Below are 14,357 nucleotides of genomic sequence, written 5' to 3' on the forward strand. Positions count from 1 at the left end.
TTTCTTTCTTTCTTTCTTTCTTTCTTTCTTTCTTTCTTTCTTTCTTTCTTCTTCTTCTTCTTCTTCTTCTTCTTCTTCTTCTTCTTCTTCGTTGTTTTTTTTTTTTTAATTTTATTGTTGATTCATTTTGCCTATTTTAGAACTTGGTAAAACTGGAACCACACAGTGTGTCACCTCTTCTTTGTGGCCTTTTCAGCGTGGTATTTTTGAAATGCACTCATGTTGATTGTTTAATGATTTATGCATGGTTATAACAAGAGTAACAGAGTTCTACCATCTTCCACTCAGGGAAGTCTTTGCTATATAAATCCTATTGGTATTTGCTTTTCCCCTTAATCTTTTATTCTAATGGTTTCTAAAACTTCAGAGAAGACAGAAGACTTAATCTCTCATACATCTACCACCTAGTCCAATAACTTAACATTTTGTTGTATTTAACTGATTTAACTGTATTTAACTGATTACATATTTGTCCATATACCAATTTTATAAAAAAAACGAAGTGCTGTTTTAGTAACTAGTAATACCACAGTTTGTCGTTGTGGGCTGCTTCTAGGTTTTGGGCACTAAAATCTGGAGTTGGGGTGATTCTGGTCATTATTGCCTCCTTTCTGTTTGGAACTTACTGTAGGGCAACTGGAGAGGGTGACCGTCTTCTGGCGGGCAAAATTCTGCAGGCAGATGAAGATGATGTTCTGTCGCCTGCCATACCCACATTTCAACATATTGCTTGTTGTTAATGATAGCTACCAGTTTATTTGAGGCTGAAAACTTTGCTGTAACAGAAGTATACAATAATATATATTACTATAATATAATATATTAATATAATATAATATATTATATAATATATATAATAATATATTATACTTTTATAAATAGAGTTTAACTTTCTGGCACCAAACTTTATTTTGTGAAGGAGAAAGCATGGTTTTCATGGCACCATGACTGTGAAGTCCTTGCTGAGAATGCCAAACTAGCTGCGGAATAGCATCCTGTTTCAGGAATACTGAGAATACTCAACTCCTGCACAAAATAGTGATATGTTGTTGCAGATGGTCTCAGGTGTGGTTCAGGGGTCTTTATTTGTCTGGCCCTAACTCTTATGTAAGTCTCTTGCTTCTTTTCTGTTTCCCCCAAATGATTACCTGGGGGGGGGGGGGCTATAACTTATGATTGATTGATTCCCGGAGGAACATCAAGGGAGTCCTACCAGCTGCAGAATGGGACAAAACAGACTTTATGTGAGATTCCAAAGACTGCAGGCAAGGTTGCTGTTAACAGGCCAAGAAAAGACAGATAGTGTTGCTGCCAGTGTTTATTGCAGCTTTCCTCTAACCTCCTTTTCTTTCTACAGTCGATGGACTAGACAAAGCCTCCATAGCAAACTCAGATGGCCCCCCGGCAGGTTCCCAGACCCCTCCCTTCAAGAGAAAGGGGAAACTCTCCACCATCGGTAAAATCTTCAAGCCTTGGAAATGGAGGAAAAAGAAGACCAGTGACAAATTTAGAGAAACGTCAGCAGGTATGATTACTATCACAGTTGCCAAATGGATAAACTGTTGGTGTTTCTAACCAGTTGAACTGAATAGTTTCTGTGATATTTTCCCCCCAAAATATTAACTTTTTATTTAAAATGAAATTATTTCACTTAAGGATAAAACAATTCAATAGCTCTGACTCCCTAATTTTGTTCTGATTTTGGCTTTCTAATATAGCCTTAATTAAAACACATTTTTGTAAATTCATATAGATACCAATATGTGACAAAGCAGAGGGAAGGTTGGAGGTGGAGATGGCATGCATGAGCATTGTGACCTCGAACACCCATTTTTTTCATACCTACTGCTACTAGTAGAGACATTTTTGTTTATTAAAACTTTATTTTTCTTTGAACAAGATCTTATTACAAGATGACCTTGAATTCACTCTATAACCATTGCTGGTCTTGAACTCCTGATCCTCCTGAGTTCACCTCCTAAGTGCTAGGATTATAGGGGTGTTCTGAGCTACTACTCCTGGCTCAGAATATCTTTTTTTTTAAATGTCTTCTTTGTTGTAGTTTTTCCAGATATAGGATTTAAATGACGTAATGAAGGAAGTGTTGTTTAATCTTAAATTCCCATCATGTCCTTAGAACAAACCAATAGTCTCTGTTGTAAAAAAGATGTTGGGAAATTATTTCATTGTCATTTATTTTGTGGACTTATTGAACATCAAGAATTACATTGGACTGGGCATGATGGCATGTGTACCAATCCATCGGAGGGTGAGCAGGAGAACCATGAGCTGGAGGCCAGCCTGGGTTGTCTAACAGCACGCTATATAGCAAAGTGTGCTTGAAAGGAATACAGTGTATGGAGAAAAAAATCAATAAAAGAATCTCATTGCTTTGGACCTTTTACATGGACTTCTGGTTTAAATTAATTTTGATTCTAAACTCAGTTTAAACAAATGCTACGTGTCCATGGAATTTTGTTTAAGGATGAAAGGCATTGATCTCTTGATATAAGTTCAGCTTTCTCCATGCTTATTGTCCAAAACTATTGCTTTATCAAAATTTCTTATCACACTAGTCTGGAGTCATCAGCATGTGCACACAATCACAGAGCAGATCTTATTGGCCTATGTAAGACCATCCTGTGTCCTTGCACTGTGAAACAGAATAGAAAATACTAGACACAGCACAAGTGTGAGCAACAGGGAAACCAAGATCCCCAGAGATAAGTGTCTCTGTTGTGCTCCCAGGTAGCAAAGTTGAGTATTTGCTGTCTAATGAACAAAAAGGGTACCCAAGAACACTCAGAACGATCTTCAGGGATAGAAATTACAAAAGCATGAAAGAAAAAAGATTGCCAGGAGTTGACATTTGTGGACAGCAGGTTCATGAGTATATTGTCCTTCTTTCTACCACAGCAATAAAAAGTAGAAAAGATGATAGAGACCTAGATTGGGGAAAAAATGAATCTTGGGACCCTTCCCTGTTTCGGGGCTTTCTGGATTAGAAACAAGTAGGCGATGGTGGACAGAGTGCTGAGTAAGGACCATTAAGTGCTTTTCTCTACCAAACACTAGATGATCCTGGAGAAACCAGTCAGCCTCTGGGCCTCATTTTCTTTGTTAAAATTGAGGGCTTAGATGAGTTGAATTCTAAGGTGTCTTCTTTCCAGATTCTGTGGTTGTTCTTCAGAAGACTGTGGCTTTCTAGTTCTAGGCTAGGCATCTTATTCCTGTTTTTCACAAGTAGATGGAACCATGTTGCCCTTCTGAAGTGCTCCCACTCATGTTTTCCCAAACATTGCTAGAATCTGGTTCTGCAAGTTACCATGGTTACTCAATATGGGAGCAATTCTCTAGACTATGCCATTAAGACATTGAGAGGAGATGATGGAATTTAGTAATCTCTGTTGCCTTTTATGTAGGTCTGAAGTTACTAACATGTCTCTTTGGAGAGGACATGTACAGAGAGTTTCCTCTTCCTCTTTTATTATTATTTATTTGAATTATAAAATAGTTTTCAGTATATTTGTATGTTTATTTTAAGGCTGTAATTTCTGTTGAGACCTAAAGAAAGTATCCGTGAAGCTTAAATAAAGACACCAAAAGGGCTGAGAACATAGCTCAGTGGTAGAGTGATTGACTGGCTTCAGTTCAGGTTTTACCACTAATGGGGGGGGGGGGGGTGGACATTAAAAACAATATATATCAGATAATGAAACCAGGCTGTTTGAACATGATCTAGGCCACATGCAGTCTGGCAAGATCTCCCACAGCATGTGGGAGTGGGGAAAGAAGGCGAATTTCTTCAGGGAAAAGTAACTCTTCAGTGTCAGTCCCTTACTGTCCTAGCCTGATATTTGCTCCATTCCATGGTCATTGATAATGTACACCTTTCCCATGCCATGGGGATATTTAGTTAGTAGATAGGCTCTAACATGAATGTGTTAATGCCATTTTAATTGCATGTGGTCTATTTTAGTGACCCTCCATCCACTATGCTTTGGAATGCGGCTTTAAAACCCAAAGAGACACCTTGTCTATAGGGCAGACTGAGTTTGTACACAGACTTCTAGTTTCTTGCCATGGTTCCTGAGCAGAAATTTACCTGTAGCTCTGACCCATTCTGCAGAGCAGAAGAACATCCCTCTTTTCCATCCATAGTCATGTATTTTCTTGGCATGACACAGTCTGAGAAAGATGCCATTAGGCTGGGTTGGTGTTGTGTGAGCATCACAGCGTACACAAACAGGAATGGCAGCCACGTCACGTGGTTATCTTTTCTCAACCCATTTCATACTATTTCCACTGTGTTTCTTCCTATGGTTGAGGCTTTCTCCATCTCACCTAAGTTCATCTCTCTTCCCTCTCTTTAGTATTCAGAATGTCAGTTATATTTTTTCTTTTCTAATTATTTCCCCCTATTTTGTTTTAATGAAAGAGATGCAACTTTTGCTTCTGCATCTTTGTCTCTTTGATGATTTCTTTCAGTACTAGGGATTAAAACGAGGCCCTCCCATGTGCTAGACAACCACTCTACCATTAAGTTACATTCCAGTCCTTGGATTTTTAAACATGTTTCTGTCTCCCCAAGGATAGACATGCAAGCAAGCCCTACAGTTATTCCTCCAACTTCTTCATCATCAGTTACCATCAAAGCCAAATGTCTTGAGAATAGCTTACACCTGCTGCTTCCAATTTCTCCCCACACTCAGCACCCATCTCTAGATAAGGTATAGCTCAGGGCCACAAAGAGACACAGGATGTGAGGGGAAGGAATGTGTGAAAGCACTGTCCACCTGTGCAGTGCAGCCTGGGCCAGGTAAGAAGACTGCATCTCCAAACAGAGAGACAGACAGAGGGAAAGAGAGAACAAACAAAACAGTCAGGAGAAATTTCTCCTTCCTAACTTTTACCCTTTTGTAAAAGTAAATTGTGCTCCTAGATAAAGAAAATCAAGGCTCTATCTCCATGAGCGCCAGGGCCTCTGCATGCTGTTAGGAAAGGCTAGGGCATGCCTGTTGAGATTTTTAGATAGTGTCATTGTAAGCTACAGCATTCTAGTAATCACATTAACTTGCAAAGAGCCATCTGGCAAAAACTTGAAGTTACTGAAAGTGCTCTACAGCACTAACTAAGTCATGAGAGCAACTCTATGAAGTTCAAGTGATAGGCCACACACTTCTGCTAGCAAGGGGTCTAGTCCAGGACTGATAGCCAACTCTCCTATGGAAATAGGAGTCTGGAAGCAAAAAGGCACTGCCGCCAGTGTTTTCCATAGTTTTGTTACACTGTTCCCTGGAAGGTAACTTCCTGCACAGATCGTAAGGATCAGCCCTAGGTAGGTGTCACTAACACACAAGGTTTGCCTCATTGGCTTTTACTGTAAGACGGATTTGGTCTGAGTAAATTACTTTGGTTCTGCTTGGCTGGCCTGATTTCAGCAGTGCATGTTCAAAAACATGGTTGGCAAGGATCAAAATTATGTTTGGTCCTAGAAAAGCATAATATTCTCTGTAACCATGGAAGCATAATATTGCTGCCCAGGATTATTTTCCATATCTGCAGAGAAGGATGAAGTGAAAGCATTTCTCTGAGATGGTACTTGTTAAGGCCTGCTCTCATTGTATAAATACCCGAAAGCTTTTTGACTCTTATGTCTTCTGTTCCACTAAGGAAGTAGATGTGCTGTCATGTAGCACTCATCTCTATACCATATTGGAAAAGCAAGACAGAATGCACCCTGTTTCCCAGTTTACCATAGCAGAACAGAGTTATATAACCAAGCAATGGGCATGCAGCAATCGGAAGGTTCCTTAGGCTGAACTCATGGTTCTTTTGAGGAAGGGTCACTGAGTGTTTCCATCTATGGTATGCCTGGCACTAGAATAGACTGTAGTGGCATGTGGTGGCACTGAGACTCAACTCTCTTCTCTTTTGAATTACAGGCTAGTAGGGTAGGAGGTGGAAAGTAACTCCCATAAGTACGTAGAATATCACAAAGTGAGTAGAGAAAAATCCAACAAAGAATTGGAAGAGCAGTATGAGAGGGAGATCATAATTTAAAACAGAGTAGCCAAGGAGATGTCCCTGGAAAGAAAATCCCCATGAGAAATCCTGTTGAATAATCTCATGAGTTAGGGATCGCATACACATCACTCCATTGCCAATGACTCTCACTCATTATAAACATCACCATTCCAACAATTTCATAGTCATGGTGTTCAACAGCCATGCAGCTCTTGGTAGCTAACTCTTCTGTTGCCAGCACTGTGTCTAGGAAATGGAGATGGGTTAGTGAGAGGTGGGCCTCTCACCTTAGTGATATCTCTGGGATGACCATCTCCTCTCCTCTCTGTCCATCACCTGCTCCATGCGTTCCCCTGCCTGTGGCTCTCTTCCTCAGTGTGGCCTATTTCTTTCCTCAAATTCATGACTTTACTTTGAGTCCCCTTTCATCTCTGAGCATTTCTCTTCATCATTCCTTACTTACATTATGTTTCTGCTTCTAGATGTCTGTCTTTTTCTCCAGTTCAGAGCAAAGGGAAACATTTCCCAGATTCACACATTTTCCTTTTTAGTGAGAAGACTGAATTGAGGGTAGGGGGAAGTAATGTAGCAGTCATTGCCAAAATGATTTCAAAACTATGGATCTGATGGTTATAGGGGATGGTTTGGGCAACCCCTCTTGGAAACATTCTCTCTGAATTGCCCCTAGAAATGGGGCTTTTTCCTGAGCACTGATCTGTGCCAGCCATGTCAAACCCATAATCATCTAGGAAACATGGTATTTTGTCTTGTTTAGAAATGTTTTTCCTACTCTGTCTCTCTGTTGCTGCTCTAGACCAATGAACCTTCAGACCACAGGAAGAAATATTTGCTCCCTGTGGCTACAGCAGTGTACACCTCCAAGATCTTAGAAGCAATTGTGGGGTTGCTTTGGGGAGCACAAATGTGCAAAGATTCCTGACAGTATTCATTATCAGTCACTGAATGTGTGACCAGCTTTTTCTTTTCTTTTGGTGAGTGTGTGTGTGTGTGTGTGTGTGTGTGTGTGTTACGGTTCTAAGAATTGTAATATATGAATAGTTCTGCCCAGTCATTTCCAAAGTTAGGATACATCAGTGTCAACTACCTGGTCCACAGCTCCTCGTGCTGTCTTTTGTGTGTGAATCAACCTCCTCCATTATGCTTTGGCTGCTGTAAGTCAGTTCTTTATTTTTATTCACTCTAGTTAAAAAAAAAACAAAACAAATAAAACAAAACCAAAAAAAAAAAAAACCCAAAAAACCAGCATTAATGCATTCTTTACAGAACTTGAAAAAAAATCCTAAAATTCACAGGGAATCACAAAGGGTCCCAAATAACTAATTCTTTACTGCATTCCTTACCAGGAAAGAACACTGCTAGAAGTGTCACAACACCTGATCCCAAATTATAATGGAGGGGGCTGAAGAGATGACTCAGAAGTAAGAGCATGCTCTGCTCCTACAACTTGCAGGGGATTGCAGTTCTATTTTCAGCACCCACATCAGGTGGCTGATGATCACTGTAACTCCAGCATCAAAGGATTCCATGTCCTCCTCTCACCTGCACTCACATGCACACCCAAGCGTACACACACACACACACACACACATACCCCTACACATGATTTTTCTTTAATTTTTCTAATTATATTACAGAGCAGTAATAACAAATGCCATGGTGCTGGCACAAAAACAAACTCAAAGACCAAGAAGACCACAAATAAACTCATATAGTTGCAGTCAGATAATATTTAACAAAGCTGTCAAAAACGTCCAAAAAAGATTGCTGCTATAACCAGGTACTAGGGAAACTGGATTTTCAAATGTGAAAGAAAAGATTAGATCAATATCTCTCACCCTGCACAAAAATCAAGTCAGAATGGATTAAAGATCTTATAAGATCTGATGTTTTGAAACTGCCAGAAGAAAACATAGACATGACACTTCAAGATCCACAGGCCCAGACAAGAGTTTTCTGAACATACTCCAATAGCACAGAGAGTAATCTCAAGAGTTGACAAATGGGAATACAGAAAGTTAAGAAGTATCTGCACAGCACTGGAAACAGTCACCAGAGTGAAGAGGCAGCCTACAGAATAGGGGGAGAAATTCTTGCCCGCTACATGTCAACTAAGGATTAATAGCCAGGATGTATAAAGAACAACAGAAATCAAGCATCCAAACCACAAATGTTCTGATCGAAAGATAGGCTAATGAACTGTAGAAACAGTTCTCAAAAGCCAGAATACAAATAGCCAGTAAATACTTGGAAGATGTTCAAAATCATTCACCACTGGGGAAATGCAAATGAAAACTGCTGTGAGATTCCATCTTACCCAATCAGAACGGCTATCAAGAAAACAAATTGCAAGAGATACTGGCAAGGATATAGAGGAAGAGCCCTTATTCACTGATGATGAGAGACTTATACCACCATTACAGAAAGAAATATGGGGGTTTCTCAAGACAGAGAGAGAGAGAGAGAGAAAGGAAGGAAGGAAGGAAGGAAGGAAGGAAGGAAGGAAGGAAGGAAGGAAGACACTCCGAAAATAAGACTACCACAAACTGAGCCATAACAGTCTTGGGTAAGGACTCCGAGGAAGAACATTGTAAGACTTGCACATCCATGTTTACAGATATACTACATGCAATAGTCAGTAAATGGAACTGGCCTACTTGTCCATCAGTAGATGAATGGATAGAGAAATATGCAGTCATAGAGAAGAATACCAGACTTGGAAAGACAAATACTATGTGTCTTCTTTCCTTTGGAGGACCTAAAATTTCAATCTTGTATATATGGGAGCATGTGTTTATTGTTTAGAAAGTAGGAAGCGGTTTGTGGCAGGGGTATCTTAATGGATTCTGAACTACAGAGAGTAATAGAATACATGCAGCAGGAAATTGAAAGTGGGAGAAGAAATGACCTGGCTGGTGTTGGGGAGGGGCATGAGAGAGGGCAGTAAGGGAAAAGGACAAGTAAGAACAGGGTATATTAAATGTGTGTGAGTATGCTGGGAAGAAACACTGCTTTGTAAACTAACCTAAAAAGTTAAAAGGAAAGCAAAACAAAGCAAAAGACAATGTCATTTGGTACTAAATTAGGAGATTATCAGCTTCCCTTCAGCCCCTTTGGAGACTGATCAGTATGTCCTTCTGATGCCCTTTTTGTTGTTAAGTGGTATTTCATGATGTGAATTTATTTTATGATTTACTTAGCCATTTATCTGAGGAAGGATTGGATTAAGTGTGGCTGAAGCTATCCTAAAATTCTCATATAGCTTTCTGTGGATGAGAGTTTTCACTTGTTGGGGTGGGGTATGTAGGTTCAGCTACTATGTTAGGTATGTTTAACATTATAAGCAATTGCCAAACATTTTCCAGAGTTTTTCATTTCTGCCAGCAATGTAAAACAGCTCCAATTGCTCCATATCACTGTCAGAATTTGATATTGTTGATTATTTGGTATTGATATTTTTATTGTACCGAGAAAAAAAATCACATATCACTGGGCATGAGATGCTCAACTGTGATCCTTGTACACGGGAGGAGTGTCTGTAAGGCTGCAGGCTAGCCTGGGCTACAGAGCAAGACAGTGTCACTCACAAATGATCAAACTTACCATATAAACTATTTTTTAATGTGCATTTCAGTCATGTCGAGTATTAACAACAGGTTAACAACAGTTTTGACTCGTAGAACTAAAGCTCCACCCACTAAGCAACTCTCTCTTGTCTTCTGTCTGCCCCCCCCCCTTCCATAACTCATCATTGTGTTTGAAATGAGGTCTCGCTGCATTGATTAGAGTCATCTTGAACCCATGGGCACAAATCACCCTCTTGGTCTCACTTTAGGTCAGAAAACTTTTCTTGTTCTGTGTCCTTCCGAAAAGCTTTTTTATGACTTTATGTGGCACATATTTAGGTCAGTGTGGGGGTAATATTCATGTCAGGTGTGAGATTTGATACACATTTCTAGTCATTTCAGTCCAATTTACTGGAAAATCTATTTTTTCTATTAAATTACCTTTCTACAACTTTAAAAATCCTCTTTGGGAAAGGTCAGTTCTAGTCTTTTGGCCCATTTTTATGGTTCAGTTTGTTTTCTCTCAGCTGAGTTTTAAGACTACATTTTCTAGAGACATTTCCCTTCTCTGTCATTGCTTGGATATTTACTCTCAGCAAGCTTGCAGCTTGCCTTTTCATGTTTTAACGAAGCCTTTTGTAGAGCAAAAGTTCATTTTGGTGGTACATACTTTCTCCTTTTCTTCTGGGTTATTTTCGATATCCTGGAGGGACTTTCAGCAATGCTTGCTGGAAAGACTCATCTCCTCCACATTGACTTGCTTTTGCACCTTTGCAAAGTTAATTGGCCACATATGTGGGATCTATTTCTGGCCTTGCTGTTCTGTTCTCCTAATCTATGTGTCTGTTCCTTCACAAATACCAGACTGCCTTCGTTACTGTAGCTCTTAAGTCTGAAAATTAGTTAGTGTGGTGTCTCTAACTTTATTCTTCATTTTACAATTAGTTTAACTAGTCCACTTTCTTTGCCTTCTCATTTAAATTTTAGAATCAGCTTACTTATATTCTAAAAGTTACTTATATTCTAAAAGTGTCCCTGATGGGATTTTTCTTTCTTTTTTTTCTTTCTTTTTTTTTTTTTGTAGTTGGAATTGCATTAAATCTGTACCACAGTTTGGGTGTGTCTGATTGATGTCTTTCCTGTGAACTGATGTGCCTTTCTGTTTAATCAGCTCTTTTATTTTGCTCATCAACATCTTGAAGTTTTAACAAGACCGTGTTAAGTTTATAATTATGTGGTTTTTTTTCAGTTATTGCAAATGATATGTGTATTTTTAAATGTTTCTAAATGTCTATTTCCATTTTTCATTGTAGTCTATACATATATGATTGTACCATATTCACATTTTGGGAGAACTGTGTGGATCAGTTCCTGTGCATAGAAATTTTTGTATTTCTTTCTTCTTTGTCTGTGTGCCTTTTCTTACCTTTTCTCTCTATTAGCTAGCATTTCTGCTCTAGTAAGAAATGAGTGGTGAAAACGGGCCTCCTCACCTACTTCCCAACGTAAAGGGGAAAATACTCATTAAGTGTATTTGCTGAAGGCTTACTGTAAGTGAGTTTTTTTAAGCCAAGGAGTTTTTTGTTGTTGTTGTTCCTGGTTTGCTGAAATATTTGTTCCATACAAATAGATCTTGGAGTTCGTTTTTAAAATCTAATTGTATGTGTGTATGTTTGTGTGTGTATGTATTTTGTTTGCATGTAAGTCTGTGTGTCATGTGTGTGCTTGGTGCCTACAGATGTCAGAGAAGAGCACCAAATTCCCTGGGACTGGAGCTACAGATAGTTGCAAGCCATAATGCGGTTGCTGAGAATCAAACCCAAGTTTTCTGGAAGAGCAACAGTTGCTCTTAACTACTGAACCATCTCTTGACCCCAGTGTTGGATTTCTTGAATGTTCTTCCTATATTAAACTAATGTGGTAATGGTAACACTTGGGCTTTCTTCGTTAGAATATTATACTTGGTTACACTGATATATTTTTAAATATTGAACTAGATTTTTTGCATTCTGCAATAGGACTCCAGTGGGTTATGCTTGCTGTTCTCTCTCTCTCTCTCTCTCTCTCTCTCTCTCTCTCTTCCTTCACTTTTAACTGACTACCTTTCCTCCAATAAATTCAGTATTAAATGCTACCTTCTCGGTGGGGTCTGTCTTGATCATTTCTCTTTCTCCCCAGCACCTGTGGGTTTTTTTTTTTCAATAGCCTTGATGAGAGGTGATTCATGTACCCTGTAGTTCATACATTCAACATTTGTGACATTTTTTAGTAATTTTCAAAAGCTTTGTAATGAGTACCATAATCATTCTTAACATTACATCACTTTGGAAAGGAATCCCATTTCACTAACAGCCCTCACTTCCTCCCATCTCCCCAGCTCTGCTTTCTGCCTGTTCTTGACACTTCATGTAAATACCTAACAGTAGATGTGTGCTATCAATGACTGATGTCACCCACTTAGCATGACACTTCCAAAGCCATCTTCTAATAACAGGTACCAGATCTCTTTTCACTGTCGAATGGTTCTCAGTTGTGCAGATATAGCACATTTCATTTGTTGGGTGATGGACTTGAGTTGTTTCTGCTTTGGGCTATTATAGATAGTGCTTAAATGAGCATTTGTATGTGGTTCCCTGTATAGATGAATGTTTTCACTTCTCTTGGTGGTTTACCTATGAATGCAATAGCTGAGTCTTATGACAATTTGCTATTTAACATTCTGAAGACCATTTTCCAATATAGCTGCGCCATTTACTAATCCCACCAGCATTTGCCTGTGGTGCAGTCTCATTCATCCACATCTGGCCAACATTTATTATCAGACTCATTTTATCCTCAGCATCTTGCAGGCTGTAAAGTTATTTACAGAGACCTTCATTCTTTTCCTTACATACTTGTTAAAGCAAACATTGCTTCCAGCAGAGATTTCTCTTTTCAGTTTTCTTCCAGTCAGAGTCTCACTGTGTATAAATATTCCTGAGCTAGATTTGAACAAGGTCCACCTGCCTACCTGACAAGAGTGGAGATTACAGGCATCCACAGCATGCCTGACTAAGGGTGGGGATTTTCAGGTTCTATGTTGAAGATCATAAGACAAGGAGAATAGCTCCTGGCTTTAATTAGATATTCAACTAATGTTTGTGGAGGTAATGAATGAAAGGCCTGATCCAACCCTACATATGGAGCACTTGCAAGTGGCCCTTTTGGTTTGGGAAGTTTAGGGGACAGGAATTATATTAATTTTCAACCATTCCTTAGGTCATTTCACAGTGTTACCCAAGAAAGACTGAAGGAACCTTGAAAGGCCATAAAAAAATAAAATAAACATTTCACCATCTTATTTTGTAAAGTGGAGCCTGTTATTTCATTAATGAACAAAGTATTTAAACATGTATAGGGTGCTGTGTATGGCAATATAAAGTCATCAAAGAGACTGACTGGCAGAAAGAAGGTAAGGTGGGGATTTTGTTTTGCTTCAATTATTGCATACCTGTGTTTATTGTAATTGAGTCTAATCTGACTGAGTATAAGAAACGCTGTGGGTCAGGGCTGGAGAGATGGCTCAGAGGTTAAGAGCACTGCCTGCTCTTCCAGAGGTCCTGAGTTCAAGTCCCAGCAACAACATGGTGGCTCCCGACTATCTATAATGAGGTCTGTTACCCTCATCTGGTGTGCAGACACACATGCAGGCAGATCATTGTATATATAATAAATAAATAAATCTTTAAAAATTAAAAAATGCTATGGGTTAAAGAGATAACATATTATAATTGTATCATAATAAATACTTTTTGGGAACTCTTGCATTGTTTTCCTGATGATAGATGACTGTGCTGAAATAAATTCTTTTTATATCTAATAGATCTGAAATAGATGATCCTTACTCGTGATTGTTAACTTGATGGAATGTAGGATCACCATGGAAGCAAACCTCTAGCCATGTCTATGAGAGGCTTTCTTCATTGGATTAAATGAGGTATCCTAAATGTGCACAGCACTATTCCATGGGCTAGGGCTCTGGACTGGGTATAAAGCAAGCTGAGTGCCAGTGTTTGTTGCTCTTTGCATCCTGATTGAGGATTCGGCAAGAACTACTGCCTCATGATTATGCTACCATGCCTTGCCTGCTGCGATAGGCTGCTCAACCTCAACAATTACTTTTCTTCATTACCTTTGTCAGTCAGGATATTTTGTTACAATCATAAGAAAAATAATGGATATAACATATAAGGGAGAATAAGTATTTATTCTTCTTCTTGATTCAGCTTTTCTGTACATAGGTAGATGGGAAAAATTAGTAGAGCCTTGTCTTTTGCTTATAGGCTGTGCATTATTTATGGTTGGTCTCTTCTAGTGGGAAAGCCCACTTATGAGAAAGAGTAATGGCTGAGCTATGCTGCTATGCTTTCATCATCATTGAAATCAGTGGCTGCATAAATACAGGAACCGTCCATCACAGCTTTAAAATAGCCAGCTGTACAATGGGCTGGCCAAGCCAGCAGAGTTTACTGTCTACAGATTAATATAAAGCATGACCTCTGTTTTTTAAATGGAGTGAAGGAGCCTCCCTTATTCCCTGTGCATTCTGGGGAATGGGATGTTATTTGTTTAATCCAAACTAAGGTTTGGATTTACTCTTGTAGCTGCGGAAAGCTGACAAGTATTTCAAAGACTCAGCCTGTTCTGGATGGGGTGGCACATTATTTTTTGCTAGAGCAAGAGAAGCAGAACTTCTCTCCTGAGCAT

General features: G+C 39.1%; 1 protein-coding gene across 4 annotated transcripts in view; it reads left to right on the forward strand.

The window, feature by feature from the left end:
• The window catches only part of Phactr2 (phosphatase and actin regulator 2), a 271,411-nt gene that overhangs the window by 186,817 nt on the left and 70,237 nt on the right, over positions 1-14,357 (forward strand). For all 4 annotated transcript variants that reach the window (XM_055627713.1, XM_055627714.1, XM_055627711.1 and 1 more), the window contains exon 2: positions 1,358-1,525. In XM_055627713.1, the coding sequence (XP_055483688.1) occupies positions 1,358-1,525 (168 nt within the window). The remainder of the gene's footprint in view (positions 1-1,357; positions 1,526-14,357) is intronic.

The sequence above is a fragment of the Psammomys obesus genome, unplaced genomic scaffold (assembly GCF_907164565.1).
Source record: "Psammomys obesus unplaced genomic scaffold, mPsaObe1.curated_primary_1811, whole genome shotgun sequence".
NCBI classification, from domain to species: Eukaryota; Metazoa; Chordata; class Mammalia; order Rodentia; family Muridae; genus Psammomys; species Psammomys obesus.